The 13,732-nt window shown below is 46.6% G+C and overlaps 2 protein-coding genes across 5 annotated transcripts in view; one reads left to right on the top strand and one right to left on the bottom strand.

The window, feature by feature from the left end:
* Window positions 1–2,809, top strand: part of TPR (translocated promoter region, nuclear basket protein) — a 34,466-nt gene extending 31,657 nt beyond the window's left edge. For all 4 annotated transcript variants that reach the window (XM_066324686.1, XM_066324688.1, XM_066324687.1 and 1 more), the window contains exons 49-51: window positions 529–647; window positions 1,541–1,639; window positions 2,589–2,809. In XM_066324686.1, coding sequence (XP_066180783.1) covers window positions 529–647; window positions 1,541–1,639; window positions 2,589–2,644 — 274 coding nt within the window. In that variant the 3' untranslated portion in view covers window positions 2,645–2,809. The remainder of the gene's footprint in view (window positions 1–528; window positions 648–1,540; window positions 1,640–2,588) is intronic.
* PRG4 (proteoglycan 4) lies at window positions 2,757–12,529 on the bottom strand. Its single transcript, XM_066325528.1, has 8 exons — window positions 12,400–12,529; window positions 7,826–10,897; window positions 6,741–6,830; window positions 5,734–5,873; window positions 4,932–5,088; window positions 4,177–4,356; window positions 3,891–4,016; window positions 2,757–2,943 (listed from the first exon to the last, which is right to left on the bottom strand). Exons 1-8 carry the CDS (start codon window positions 12,527–12,529, stop codon window positions 2,840–2,842), a joined length of 3,999 nt encoding a protein of 1,332 aa, XP_066181625.1. The 3' UTR covers window positions 2,757–2,839.
* Between the last annotated feature and the right edge of the window lie 1,203 nt (window positions 12,530–13,732).

The raw sequence follows: 13,732 nt of genomic DNA, 5'->3' as shown, positions 1-13,732 counted from the left end.
AATCTGACTCTTCATCCAAAACCAGTGGTTTTCTGCTGATATTCTCCTTGGGATTTAACAAAGTTAATATAAAAGCCACCAAAAAAAATTTGTATTTTTTAAGAATGCAGAGGACTCTGCACTAGTCAAAGGTTGAAGGATCAGTTTGCAGAATAAAGAGAAAGGCATTCCTGCATAACACAGAAAATCCCTCCTCATGCAAAGCACACATATATGATTAAGTCACCCAGTTAAGACAGCACATGTGCAATAGATGAAGCACAGAGAATAAGCAGTTCTTACTGAATTTTGTAGACAAATAATTCTCTTTTGCTTTACAAGTGCAATTTTTAATATTTATAATAATAGCTGTATTTTGTATTACGATGAAGTAAATATCTAAATGGGGACAGCTTATCATTTTATGCTATATTTTACTTTTGATTTTCATTGAATCTTTGTGCACCAAGACAGGAGGTTTTTTTCTGGACCTTTTTGAAACTATGCAAATACACTTACATTGTTCTCCTCTCCCTCCTTCCCTTCTAGCATTACTTCAGAAGCAGGTCTAGAAATTGATAGCCAGCAAGAAGAAGAATCTGTTCAAGCGTCTGATGAGTCAGATCTTCCCTCAACTAGTCAGGATCCTCCTTCAAGTTCATCTGCAGGTACAGGATAATCACAATAACAATTTGTACCTTTTCATTAAGAGTGGGGATTCCTTTGTCTAGCATCATGGCTGGTAGTCAGGATACAGAAAATAATATAAAACCCTTAGAATCACAGACTCATAGAATGGTTTGGGGTGGAAGGGATCTTAAAGCCCATCCAGTCCCACCCTTGCCATGGGCAGGGACACCTTCCACTAGCCCAGGTTGTTTCAAGCTTGCTCAGTCTGGCCTTGGACACTTCCAAGGATCCAGGGGCAGCCACAGCTTCTCTGGGCACCCTGTGCCAGGGCCTCCTCACTGTCACAGAGAATAATTCTTTCCCAATATCCCATCTGACCCTGCCCTCTGTCAGTGGGAAGCCATTCTCCCTTTGTCCTGTCTGTATGGGCCATTGTCCCAAGTCCCCCTCCAGCTCTCCTGGAGCCCCTTTAGTCACTGGAAGAGCCTCTAAAGTTTCCCCAGATTCTCTTAGAGCAAGATCATATTTTGATATAAATTCTTTGGTACTTTGGCAAACCATTTTTCTTTGGACTGCAGTAACTGGAGTAGGCCAAGTAAGAATATTCAAGGAGCAAATGTTACTGATACTTTGCTGATTTATCCAGTGGCATATTTGATATCAGCTTTAAAAATATTTTTTATTAAATCGTGAAACAACAATAAGTTAATCTCTATTGAGTTACCAAATAACCCCCTTGTGTAGATAGCAAAAGAAGTCCCAGACTTATTTGTTTTGAAGCTTTTATTTATATTAGAGGAGAGGTCAATGAAATAAGGGGGCGCTTTCATTATTCTAAAGTAAAAATGCATAACACATACCAAAACATGTCAAGATGAAGAGTGAGAACCTGGCAGGCACAGCCACCCTTTCTGCCCTGCTCTCCCCACAGACACGAGCAGCACTCAGCCCAAGTCCCTGCGCCGTGTCCGGCTGCAGCCCCCGACGCTGAGGACGGGCGTGCGTGGCCGGCAGTTCAACAGGCAGAGGGGTGAGTGCTCCTGGCCGCCTCCAGCCAGGCTGCTGCAAACTCCAGCCCTTTCCTCCTTCCACCTCTGAAGCTGTCCAGGCTGGCCTTGCTGGCAGACAGGGAGTGACACAGCAGCCGGTGTGGGTGACAGGCTTGTGACCCTAAGAGCTCTGGTTTGGGTTTAGTGTGTTAGGCTGAGCAGGTTTCAGACAGGCAAACTTCCTTCTGCAGTGGCACCTTTCCCTTATTTAGAGGGAAAGTAAAGGGCATTAGATCTTATACTTCAAAGTTTTAAAGGAAGGTTTCAAAAGTCCTGTAAGGACAGCAGTTTAGAAACTTCTGGTTTTAGCATTAGAGGAATTTCCATTTGGTACATTAAGGGCTCCAGTTATATCAATGTGTACTCATTAAAAAAAAAGCTTTATTAGAAGTATTACAGGGTTTTCAGTGCAATAGAGTTAAACCATGACAAGAAACAATTTCTGCAACTTCTGTATCAAGAAAAAGCCTTAGATGGATTTTATTGTTCTGCATTATTTTAACATTGTAGAAGACTCAGTATTAGCACTGAAATATAGATTAGCTGGTATTTTAAGGGAAAAAAAAAAAAAAAAAACAAGGAGGTGGAACTAGGATAGATCATCTTCTATCTGTCACCATTTTTTTTAGTAACAAAAAGGAGGGACTGATTGATTTCAGGTCATCAGTTATAAGAATCCTCTGCTCATTGGTTTGGCTCAGGATCACAAGTCAGCCCCAGCCTTTTACATGACACGGGTGACATGTGCATGTGTCACCAGGCTTAGGGGGAGAGAGGGGAACTTGAACTGTATTAGAAAGGAACTGCCCTGACAACCTTGAATGCTCCACTGCCCTCACAATTCCTTTAGGAAGGATGAACCTGCGCACTGGCTGATTAAAAGGGTAGGAAGGATTTTTACTAATGCACTTGTTTTCTTTCCCTGCACAGGTGTAACTCATGCCATGGGAGGCAGAGGAGGACTGAACAGAGGAAACATTAGTTAAATGAAATGTAAAGTACTTCCAGCTGTGTATACAAAGTGCCAGTTTGCCTGTGGTTGCTTAGTGTAATGAAGCCAGAGCTTGAAGCAGCATTTCATACTTAGAGTTGTGTGCACACATTTCAATGTCTTTTATTAATAAAATTAGAAAAAAACGTTGACATTCAAACGGCATCTTGTTTTAAACTCCTGCTGTGCATCACTTGCTGGGACAGTTGTACCAGTCTTTGGATACAGTCTTTCCTGTGATAGCAGTAACAGGTCGTGCTATTCTTTTGCCAATATCCAAACTGTAGTACCGATCTGAAAGGAAGAGAGGTCAGGATTAAATTCCAGAAACTACATTTATTACATGGGAAGAATACACAAATTCAAGCCTGCATTTTAATGTCACTCAGGCCTTAATAACAGATTTTCCATTCCATTGTGCATACAGGGAGCTGAGAGGCTCCAACAATAAATTCTATCCTCAGCTTTATTTTTCAGGTGTCCTTGGTTGCAGTAAGTTTTATAACACTGCTAATAATTAAATCTGTCCCAAGAGCAGGGAAGAATGTTCTTGTATTGCTAGAACACAGAAATAATCTTAAGAATTTGGAAATCAAACTACATCCACAACAATCCTGCACTAATTACAGAAGTGGGAAGTCCATGGTGCCTGTGAGGCTGATTCCTCCAAGGTGAAGAATTGGATCTTACTGACAGGGACTTTAATAGCCTGTATTTGGGTACGACTTGTTCTTAGAGCTTTTTTTTTTTTTTTTTTAATGCAGGAAATTCTGAGGAATGCCTATACGGGATCCTTGCTGGGGGAATGAGTCTACCTAATTAGCATCATAAATAATTTTTTGAGATAAGTCAGGTGGTTCATCTCCTTCCTTTTTTTGTTTTGTCAGAAACAGTTCCACAGAAGCTATTGAAAAACTTTTTGTGTAAAGATCCAAACACTTCAGTCTATCATTACCATAATCCTTCATTAAAGTGCAACGTTTGTTACCTTACAAGGCTGAACTCCCTGACAATGCATTCCCCAGCTGACTGCTTTGAACCTCTGTATTTCATTAGTCCTGTACATTAGTCCTGTAACTACTGATTTTTAATAGAAACATCTCTTGCTTATGGGCAACATTTTAATTCTCAGGACTTTCTAGCAGTGCTGAAAGTAGTACCACAAGTGGTAACAGGAGCTTTTTTCTTCCCCGCCTCCATGTCTTTTGAGCTCCATAGTGCTGTGCTTTAGCTTTACTTACTGTAAGAGAAGGCATAGTAATCGTAGCCATCGGGCTTGTTCTGGTTGGGCACAGACAGAGTTGAGTGGACAACTTTGGGGAGCCCTCTCCAGTAGGTTGTCATTTGGATTTCCTTACGCAGAACTCCTGCAAGCAAAAGGAGCCTTCCATGAGGAAATGTGGCACTGCTGCGGCTGTCACAGGGCTGTGTCACCCTACAGCCATGAAAACCTTCCACACAGAGTGCTGTGTCAGAACCTACAGAGGTGACAGCATCTGTGTAAGAGAAGCTTAGTGCCCACATTACCAGAGGAGTGGGGGTTGATCCTGACGGTGCGGATGACGGTCGGCATTCGCACGGCACGCTGGAAGCGTCGCCGGATGACAACTCTGGGGACAAAGGCTGGGTATCTGATGGTGACCTGGGCCCTTCTTTGACACTTCTTGGCTGGTTCTTGTCTGTACACGTACTGCTGCATGTTCCCATCTAAAACACACGTTTGTTTTGTTAGTTAAAAAAAATAAACACACCCCTCCCATCCTGCAAAACACCCAATGACCAGCTTGATCAGGTATGAAAATGTCATTATTTTCATATCACATGCAGGAAGTCACTAACAAATAACATTCTTATGGTGGCAGTACAGCATTTATGGAAGCTAAGGAAATTACTTTAAAATAGGAAATCAGAAACAGAGATGGAAATTTCCATATGCAGTTATGAACTAGAAAGATTAAAGCCTTCCCTTATCTAATTAACTTGAGACTTAAACAGCTTGACCACCAGATAAAACTTACTTCAGTGTTTAGCCACTACGGTGCTGGATTCCTGGATTCTCACCCTTACAGACCTAGTTTAAAATGCACTGAAAGATCTCCAATTACTAATACAAATTTTTTAAGGCTTCAGGCTATTTTTCAGCACCTGGAACACTGGCATCATTTGTGTTTCTGTGTTTGAAAGAAATAGGTCTTGGGCCAAGAGAAACAGTGTTTTATTCCTGACTAAGGCAATGCAAACATCTTTTAATATTCCCTAAACTTCAGGAATACAAGACATACCTCTTTTGATAAAGTAAACAGATTCTGGTCTGTTGTTGTATCTTGCCACAGGGAGGGTTGCTACTATTCTCCCACTTAACCCTGCAAATCCAGTTGCAAGAGGTTTGGGATAGCCTGCATCCATAACACCATTAGTGAAGCGCCAGTACAGGGGACCCTGAGCATTTAAGGAAAAAAAAATAGCTTTAGAGGAAGCTAATTAGTTAATTTCTGGTTATTAATCTGTAAAACAAACATGAAGAATAATCCATAAATAAGCACTATCATTGACAGCTACATTGTAAATCTGACTGGATTCACTACTGTAGTAGATAAAACTACTACAACATTATTAATACCTCCTGCAGCCTTTTAACCTTTGAGTAGGGCTAGAGTATCTTAGCAGCAAATTTTTAAGAGGGGTTACTGAACAAAGGGGTTTCCTTTCTAAGTCTCCTAAATTTTCACAGATATAGCAGGCAGCTTGAATTCCAAGACTGAGTGATTTATTGAGAAATAATAGCTTTAATGAGGCAGAGGCATTTTATTAGCATTTTATTTCAGGTGGGGAAACATATGAGGAATAAGTTTAAGCAATTTTTTTTTTTTCCCAGTAACCAATCTAAACCTCCCCTAGTGCAACCTGAGACCCTTTCCTCTCACCCTGTTCCCTGGGAGCAGAGCCCGACCCCCCTGGCTGTCCCCTCCTGTCAGGGAGCTGTGCAGAGCCACAAGGTCCCCCCTGAGCCTCCTTTTCTCCAGGCTGAGCCCCTTTCCCAGCTCCCTCAGCCTGGCCCCCCCTGCCCGCCGGGACCGCTCCCACCTTGATGAAGAAGGTTTTCCCATCGCAGTTGCACCGGGAGAAGACAGAGTCGATGGGCGAGGGGATGCCCCAGCCGTCGGTGATGCGGCGGGGGTTGGTGGTCGGCGGGGTCCGGCCGTTCAGCAGCCAGTAATAGTGACCTGGGGGTGACAGGCGTGAGGGGCGCCGGGGACAGCACATCCTGCCCCGGGGACAGTAAGGGGACATTGCCGTCCTGCCCGGGGACAGTGAGGGGACAGCACATCCTGCCCCGGGGACAGCGGGGGGACATCGCCGTCCTGCCTCGGGAGCAGTGAGGGGACAGCGCCGTCCTGCCCCGGGGACAGTGAGGGGACAGCACATCCTGCCCCGGGGACAGCGAGGGGACAGCACATCCTGCCCCGGGGACAGTGAGGGGACAGCACATCCTGCCCCGGGAACAGTGAGGGGACATCGCCGTCCTGCCTGGGGACAGTGAGGGGACAGCACATCCTGCCCCGGGGACAGTGAGGGGACATCGCCGTCCTGCCCGGGGACAGTGAGGGGACAGCACATCCTGCTCCGGGGACATCGCCGTCCTGCCCCGGGGACAGTGAAGGGACATCGCCGTCTTGCCCCGGGGGCAGTGAAGGGACAGCGCCGTCCTTCCTCCGGGGACAACACATCCTGCCCTGGGGACAGCGGGGGGACATCGCCGTCCTGCCCCGGGGACAGTGAGGGGACATTGCCGTCCTGCCCCGGGGACAGTGAGGGGACATCGCCGTCCTGCCCTGGGGGCGCGGCCGAGCCTTCCCCGTGAGGGGTCTGAGGGGTCGGGCTCAGGGCCTCGGCGAGTTCCGTGAGGGGTGAGGGCAGCGGGGCGGGTGAAGGAGGAAAGAGAAGAGTGACGGGGCAGGTGAAGGAGCAGCGGGAGGTGATGGTGAAGGATTGGGCTCGGCAAAGGCGAGGGGGGAGGAGGAGGGCTGGGGCAGGGGAAGGCCGAACGGGGCCATGCCGGGGCGGGTGGAGGGTGTTCGCAGCAGTCTCACCTCGGAAGACGGCCAGGGTGCCATTGGGCAGGGCCACCATGCCGTCCGCTGGCTTGCCGCTGCACAGGTCCTTCTCGTCGTTCTTCCTCTCTGCAAAACACAGCCGGCTGGGTTTGTTTTAGGTTCCACAAGAACGGCCTAGGCTTTCCCCCTCCGCCCCGCCGGTGGGCCAGGGATTAATTCTTCATCGGGGGCGAGTTCTCGGGAAGTTCGGCTCTGGTGCTTCGGCCCCAGCAGTGCCGAGTGACCGTGTGTGAGTGTCTCTGCTTATTGCCACCTAAGTACCTGTAATTCAGGAAAACGCCTACAAACAACTCGTAAGCTACATCCCTCATGGACTTGCTGCATACCCTAGGATTTTATTGTTCCTTTAAGCTGCTTTAGTGGCTTCTCTTCCCTCTTGTTATTTCTTTTAAAAAAATTATATTTATATATATATATATATATATAAAAAAATTACACTTTCTTTCACTTAAATGTATATATGCAGTTAAATCTAAAGGACATATGAATCTCTTTTAGACTGAGATTCAAGAATTTTGCCTCTAAACCCCTAATTCTTCCCCCCCAAAATATCTTTCAGTATATGACTGAAAAACTGCCCAAAAACCTGCAGGCTATGTCTGATAAAAATAAAGAGAGGGCATGGAAAAGGCTGTGGCAAAAAGCACAGAAGCAAAAGACTTCTTGTCTCTTTTATATAGTGTTTTTAGTAGGTGGCTACAAAACACCAGGTTAGGTACCATGAGGGAGGGTGGTTATGCAGCCTGACTTATAGCAATTTTTTAATGGGATTTAGAAATTTTTCATCTTTTTCCCTTGACTTTTTCTCTGTTTGCATCTTCTACATTCGCAAAGAGGAGGAGGAGAAACTTAGGGAAAAACAATTTTCAGTAGGACCTATTACTGAAACCAGTTAATTTAGATCATGTTCTAAACTACCTGGAGGATTTAATTAACTCTACAGCTGAGAACTGAGGTTCCATATTCAGGACACAGGCACCTGGGGTGCTGTGGCTGCCCATGGGACACTGCCATGTTCCCTTGAGTTACTAATGCGTTCATACCTGCTGGAATGCACTTACCTTGTGTCTCTCCAGGGAACATTGGCAGGTCCCCAACTTGTATTAAAGGCTTATTTATCTCAGGCTCTTCTTTCTCTGGCAGAGTTTCCGGTTCAGTTGGGTGAGGCTCTTCTGCGGCCTCAGTGATCTCCTGGAAATGAATTGTTGGCTTGGATGTCCCATTAGACACAAGATACATTTCTTCTATTGTGTCCTTTTTATCCCTTGTTGTGGTTTCTTTGGTAACTGTAGTTACCTCTTCTTCAGCAATACCAGGGGACTTTTCAGTGACATCTTCCATTTCTTTTTCAGGTGTGGTATCCATTTCTTTGATGGTTGTTACCTCTTTATTACCAGTTGTTGTCATCTCCACAATAACACAAGCAGCACCTGGGCTTTCTTTGTCTGCTGTTGGCCCAGCCTGCTCAGTGTCTGAAGTTGTCTCTTTTTCTTTTGGTGTTACAGCTTCACTGGGTTGAGGAGTTGAATCTTCTTCAATGGTTGTTATCAGCACAGTGGGGTTGGGCAAGGGAGCTGTGGCTGCTGTTGATGCAGTCTTGGTGTCTGTAGAAATTGTAGAAGCTACAATAACTGTGTCTTTCCCAGTTGCAGCTGTGAAGATGTCTTTAAGCACAGTAGTTCTGTCTTTCTTGGGTGTTGTCTCTTTGTTCTCCGTTGTGGTATCTGAAAGTATCGTGCTTGCCTCAAGTGTGGAGGAGTCCTTCCCAACTGTTGTGGTTGCAGCATTGCCTGGAGAAGCTGTGGCTTCACTGGCAGCGCCGTCAGCCTCAGGGGCTGCAGGGCTGGTCAGAGAGTCATCATCCTCTGCCTTAGGGGAAGTGGGAGAGTCTGCCTGGGTTGTAGGTTCATCTGGGATTGTTTCTTCAGATTTGGGGGTGGTGGGACAGTCTGCTTCGGTCGTTGGCTCCTCTGGCGTTGTCTCTTCAGGTTTGGGGGTGGTAGGCTCCTCTGGAGTTGTCTCTTCAAGTTTCGGAGTGGTGGGCTCCTCTGGGGTTGTCTCTTCAGGTTTGGGGGTGGTGGGCTCCTCTGGGGTTGTCTCTTCAGGTTTGGGAGTTGTGGGCTCCTCTGGAGTTGTCTCTTCAGGTTTGGGAGTGGTGGGCTCCTCCGGGGTTGTCTCTTCAGGTTTGGGGGTGGTGGGCTCCTCTGGGGTTGTCTCTTCAGGTTTGGGAGTTGTGGGCTCCTCTGGGGTTGTCTCTTCAAGTTTCGGAGTGGTGGGCTCCTCTGGGGTTGTCTCTTCAGGTTTGGGGGTGGTGGGCTCCTCTGGAGTTGTCTCTTCAGGTTTGGGAGTTGTTGGCTCCTCTGGGGTTGTCTCTTCAGGTTTGGGAGTTGTTGGCTCCTCTGGGGTTGTCCCTTCAGGTTTGGGAGTTGTGGGCTCCTCCGGAGTTGTCTCTTCAGGTTTGGGAGTGGTGGGCTCCTCCGGGGTTGCCTCCTCAGGTTTGGGGGTGGTGGGCTCCTCTGGAGTTGTCTCTTCAGGTTTGGGAGTTGTTGGCTCCTCTGGGGTTGTCTCTTCAGGTTTGGGAGTTGTTGGCTCCTCTGGGGTTGTCTCTTCAGGTTTGGGAGTTGTTGGCTCCTCCGGGGTTGTCTCCTCAGGTTTGGGAGTTGTTGGCTCCTCTGGGGTTGTCTCTTCAGGTTTGGGAGTGGTGGGCTCCTCTGGGATTGTCTCTTCAGGTTTGGGAGTTGTTGGCTCCTCCGGGGTTGTCTCCTCAGGTTTGGGAGTTGTTGGCTCCTCCGGGGTTGTCTCTTCAGGTTTGGGAGTTGTGGGCTCCTCCGGAGTTGTCTCTTCAAGTTTGGGAGTGGTGGGCTCCTCCGGGGTTGTCTCCTCAGGTTTGGGAGTTGTTGGCTCCTCTGGGGTTGTCTCTTCAGGTTTGGGAGTGGTGGGCTCCTCTGGGGTTGTCTCTTCAGGTTTGGGAGTGGTGGGCTCCTCTGGGGTTGTCTCTTCAGGTTTGGGGGTGGTGGGCTCCTCTGGGATTGTCTCCTCTGGTGCAGGTGTTGTTGGCTCCTCTGGGGTTGTCTCCTCTGGTGCAGGGGTTGTGGGCTCCTCTGGTGCAGGTGTTGTGGTTTCCTCTGGTGTGGGGGTTGTGGGCTCCTCTGGGGTTGTCTCCTCCGGTGCAGGTGTTGTGGGCTCCTCTGGGGTTGTCTCCTCTGGTGCAGGTGTTGTGGGCTCCTCTGGTGCAGGGGTTGTGGGCTCCTCTGGGGTTGTCTCTTCTGGTGCAGGTGTTGTGGGCTCCTCTGGAGTTGTCTCCTCTGGTGCAGGGGTTGTGGGCTCCTCTGGGGTTGTCTCCTCTGGTGCAGGGGTTGTTGGTTCCTCTGGGGTCGTCTCTTCTGGTGCAGGTGTTGTGGGCTCCTCAGGGGTTGTCTCTTCTGGTGCAGGTGTTGTGGGCTCCCCTGGGGTTGTCTCCTCTGGTGCAGGGGTTGTGGGCTCCTCTGGGGTTGTCTCCTCTGGTGCAGGGGTTGTTGGTTCCTCTGGGGTTGTCTCCTCTGGTGCAGGGGTTGTCTCCTCTGGTGCAGGTGTTGTTGGTTCCTCTGGGGTTGTCTCTTCTGGTGCAGGTGTTGTGGGCTCCTCAGGGGTGGTCTCCTCTGGTGCAGGTGTTATGGTCTCCTCTGGTGCAGGGGTTGTGGGCTCCTCAGGGGTTGTCTCCTCTGGTGCAGGGGTTGTGGGCTCCTCTGGTGCAGGTGTTGTGGGCTCCTCTGGGGTTGTCTCTTCTGGTGCAGGTGTTGTTGGTTCCTCTGGGCTTGTCTCCTCTGGTGTGGGTGTTGTGGGCTCCTCAGGGGTGGTCTCCTCTGGTGCAGGGGTTGTTGGTTCCTCTGGGCTTGTCTCCTCTGGTGTGGGTGTGGTGGGAGGCTCAGTGTCAGTTGCTGGTTCCTCGGTGGTGTCCGGCGTTGGGTCTTGTGTTAGGGGCATGTCGGTAGGGTCTAATTCAGTTTGTGGTTCCTCTGTGGCATCAGGAGTCACATCTTCTGTTGTATCTGGAGTTGGAGGGTCAGCTTCGGTCGCTGGTTCCTCTGTGGCCTCAGGGGTTGTCTCTGCAGTTTCTGTAGTTGGAGCAGGGGTGGTCGCTTGGATTTCAGGATCTACAAAACAAATACAAATTCGGTTCAGCCATTCGAATTGCCATGCAGTTAAGTATTGCCTATAAATGTATTTCACCCATTAGCAATAGGTGCATCCTTTGGAATAGCAAGACCTTTTTTGAATGGCCAAACCAACCAATGACCAACCTGGACCAGGTAAAATGGGAGCTCCTTTTGTCTGCATGGCACTTTGCAGCAGCTCGGCTCGGTTTCAGGTGATCCCTTTTGGCAAACCTGGCACTGCCTCAGATTCAGCGTTTAGTTTGGTGCTTGTGGATGAGGCTGCGTGGGGTTTCCTGCTGCTTTCACGGAAAGGAAGCCACTTTATAAAATAGTCCTTCTAACAAAACAGTTCCCTTCTCAGTGTTATTTTGTTTTATTCCACTGCCCTACATTATAACTTAGCCTGCACCAACAACCTGGAATTGGAGGAGAGAGGTAGGGAAGCAGGAAGAAAATAACTCCTGAATGCACAGCTCCTGCTGTACCTTTATTCCTTGGATTGTTTTCCTCATTGTGATGTATGGATTTAAGGCTCTCTTTGCTTGTATTTATAATTTCATTGATTTGAGTCAAATTGTTGATATTCAGCAAAAAAAAACAGTAAATGCTTCTGCATTTCAATCTCTCCCTAAGTGTTCTCTCTCTGAGATTTTGCAGTTTAGTTCTGCTTTCACAAATGTTGCATGTTTCCTATGAGAAAAGTATTGCAGAATAGGTTTCACTCCCATCCCATATGTCTGAAATACAACAGTCCAGCTGGGATCCTGGTAATGGTTATTTGAATTTCCTTAATTTTCTTTCATTTAACCCACTACATTGTTTTTGGGTTATTTGGGTTCTTGTTGGTTAGTGGGGGATTTTTTTTTGGTGGGTTTGTTTGGTTTGGTTTTTTTGGTTGGTTGGGTTTTTTTGTAATACGAAATTGAACAGCAGAAAATAAGTACTCCAAATCTAAAACAAATCTAAACAAAAAGAGGGGGAGGATTAAAATATTGACTGACTTCTAGTGTCTTTTCAATTGTGTTTCCAGTTCAAACTGGTGTCCTGAGTTTTCACTTCAAATGCTGGAACACAGTACCAAAGAACACAGGAAAGCAGCATATTTTCCAGTCAGAATAAATAAATCATGTATTCTCCGAAGCAGTGTTAAGGCCTGGCTTGATTAAAGCTAGAGGAACCTGCTAGGACATTTTCCTGTGCTGCCAGCCAGACATAGATGCTGTCCAAGACTGACAATGGTCTGTACCCTGGTTTTGGAGGATGTGTGTGAAAATCCAGTAGGGACACAGGAGTCATCACCACTCTGTGCCATCTGTGCTGAGTGAACTCTCCAAAGTCCTGAGGGCTCAGTGAGGTAATCAGTTTACACACCAAGTGCTTCCAAGCTTGCTAACTGTCTGGTAATGTCTAGGATCAGCTTTCTATTTCCAGAGCAGGAAATGGTCTTTAATGTTCCTTCAGGTACCACCCATCCTGGTAACATCCATATCCTTGCCTACCTTCCACAGCTTCCTCTGGTGACTCTTCCTCATCCGTGGAGGACCTTTTAGATGTTGATTTGTTATCTGGAGGTGGAGGAGTCTCCGGGGTTGGCTTTTCTGTGGGTGCTGAAAGAGACAAGTGCTCCATTAACAGATTATTTTATCTTTACAGGTGCTTGGTGTCAACTGTATAAGAGTGATAACAAAATTTCAGTGACCATCTTCCTTTTAAAATGAAGTTTCTTTTTATCTACAGGATTCTTTACATAATTACCTGTGTGAAAAAGAGCAAAAATACTCTTTGGATCCTGAAGTGTTTCGTCACAGATAGGAACAATATTTTTCCCAGAAGGTTGAGGTGAGGCATTATAAGCTAATGGCAATTTTGAGGAGGGAAAATAGATGAATTCTGAGTGCAGCTCTATGTTCTGAAAATTTGTAGGGTTTTTTTCACTACAGATGACTTTTCACTACTTGACTTTCACTTCAGATAACTAATTCTAGTGGAAATAGGAGAGCTGTCACATTAGCCAAAAATTTACTTTGATAATCTCCTTGCAGTTTTTCAGATGTGATAATTCTACACAAGTGATTGTTTTGGAGAGGCATTTTAAAATAAATGGTTTCCTTGAAGGAGACAGGAACTACAAAGCAGTCATGGACCAAGGAAACAACATGGGGATTAAGCTAACTTCTAGTAGGCTGAGTTTTAGAAGAAATAGAAGGTTGTGTTCAGATTTTCCAGCTCTGAAGAGTGAATGGAATTTCAGTTGCATCCAGTAAGAGTCAGGTAATATTTTGTTGCTCAAATCGTACAGTTGGAAATGACCTACTAGCATAGCCTTGTAGAAGGAACTTGTGAGTTGTGAAGGAAATGTGGTGGAGCTCAGTGAATTGGCCAGATTACTTTGATCCAACCAAAGAAGCTGATAACTGCCAGAGGTGTGTGTAATTTTTACAAAAGGAATGGGATTTTTGTCTCCATGGGATGACCATGGTGTCAAAAGATTTACTTTCACAGCAAGCTAGTGCTCAAAGCAAGGAAGGTTGGTATTGCACTATATCCTGAAACCTTTATTGAGGAAGAGGGAGATATTGTTGTTTTTGAAGATGAATGACCCCTTTGAAAGCCAGTTGTTGGTGAGGGGAACATTTTGGTTATGTGTGTACATGTATTCAGGGGAAAAAAGAGCTTCTGGAGGACAGGGAAGATAACAGTGAGCTCTGGACATACATTGTACACTTGGATTTACTGTACAGAAAAAAAATGTTCAGAGGATGCTGAAACAGCAGATTTATTCCAAGAGGTTTTAACAGATTTCCCAGTTATTCACACATAGTATAAATAGTA

Source organism: Sylvia atricapilla, chromosome 9, assembly GCF_009819655.1.
Source record: "Sylvia atricapilla isolate bSylAtr1 chromosome 9, bSylAtr1.pri, whole genome shotgun sequence".
NCBI lineage: Eukaryota > Metazoa > Chordata > Aves > Passeriformes > Sylviidae > Sylvia > Sylvia atricapilla.
The sequence above is the reverse complement of the archived record's forward strand: the minus strand, read 5'-3'. Positions and strand labels throughout refer to the sequence as shown.

Coding starts and splice junctions, on each gene's coding strand:
- PRG4 (XM_066325528.1), bottom strand. CDS start 12,529: ATGGAGCACTTGTCTCTTTCAGCACCCACAGAAAAGCCAACCCCGGAG. Junction 10,898..12,399: donor ACCAGAGGAAGCTGTGGAAG/GTAGGCAAGGAT, acceptor TTTGTTTTGTAG/ATCCTGAAATCCAAGCGACC. Junction 6,831..7,825: donor GTTCCCTGGAGAGACACAAG/GTAAGTGCATTC, acceptor TGTGTTTTGCAG/AGAGGAAGAACGACGAGAAG.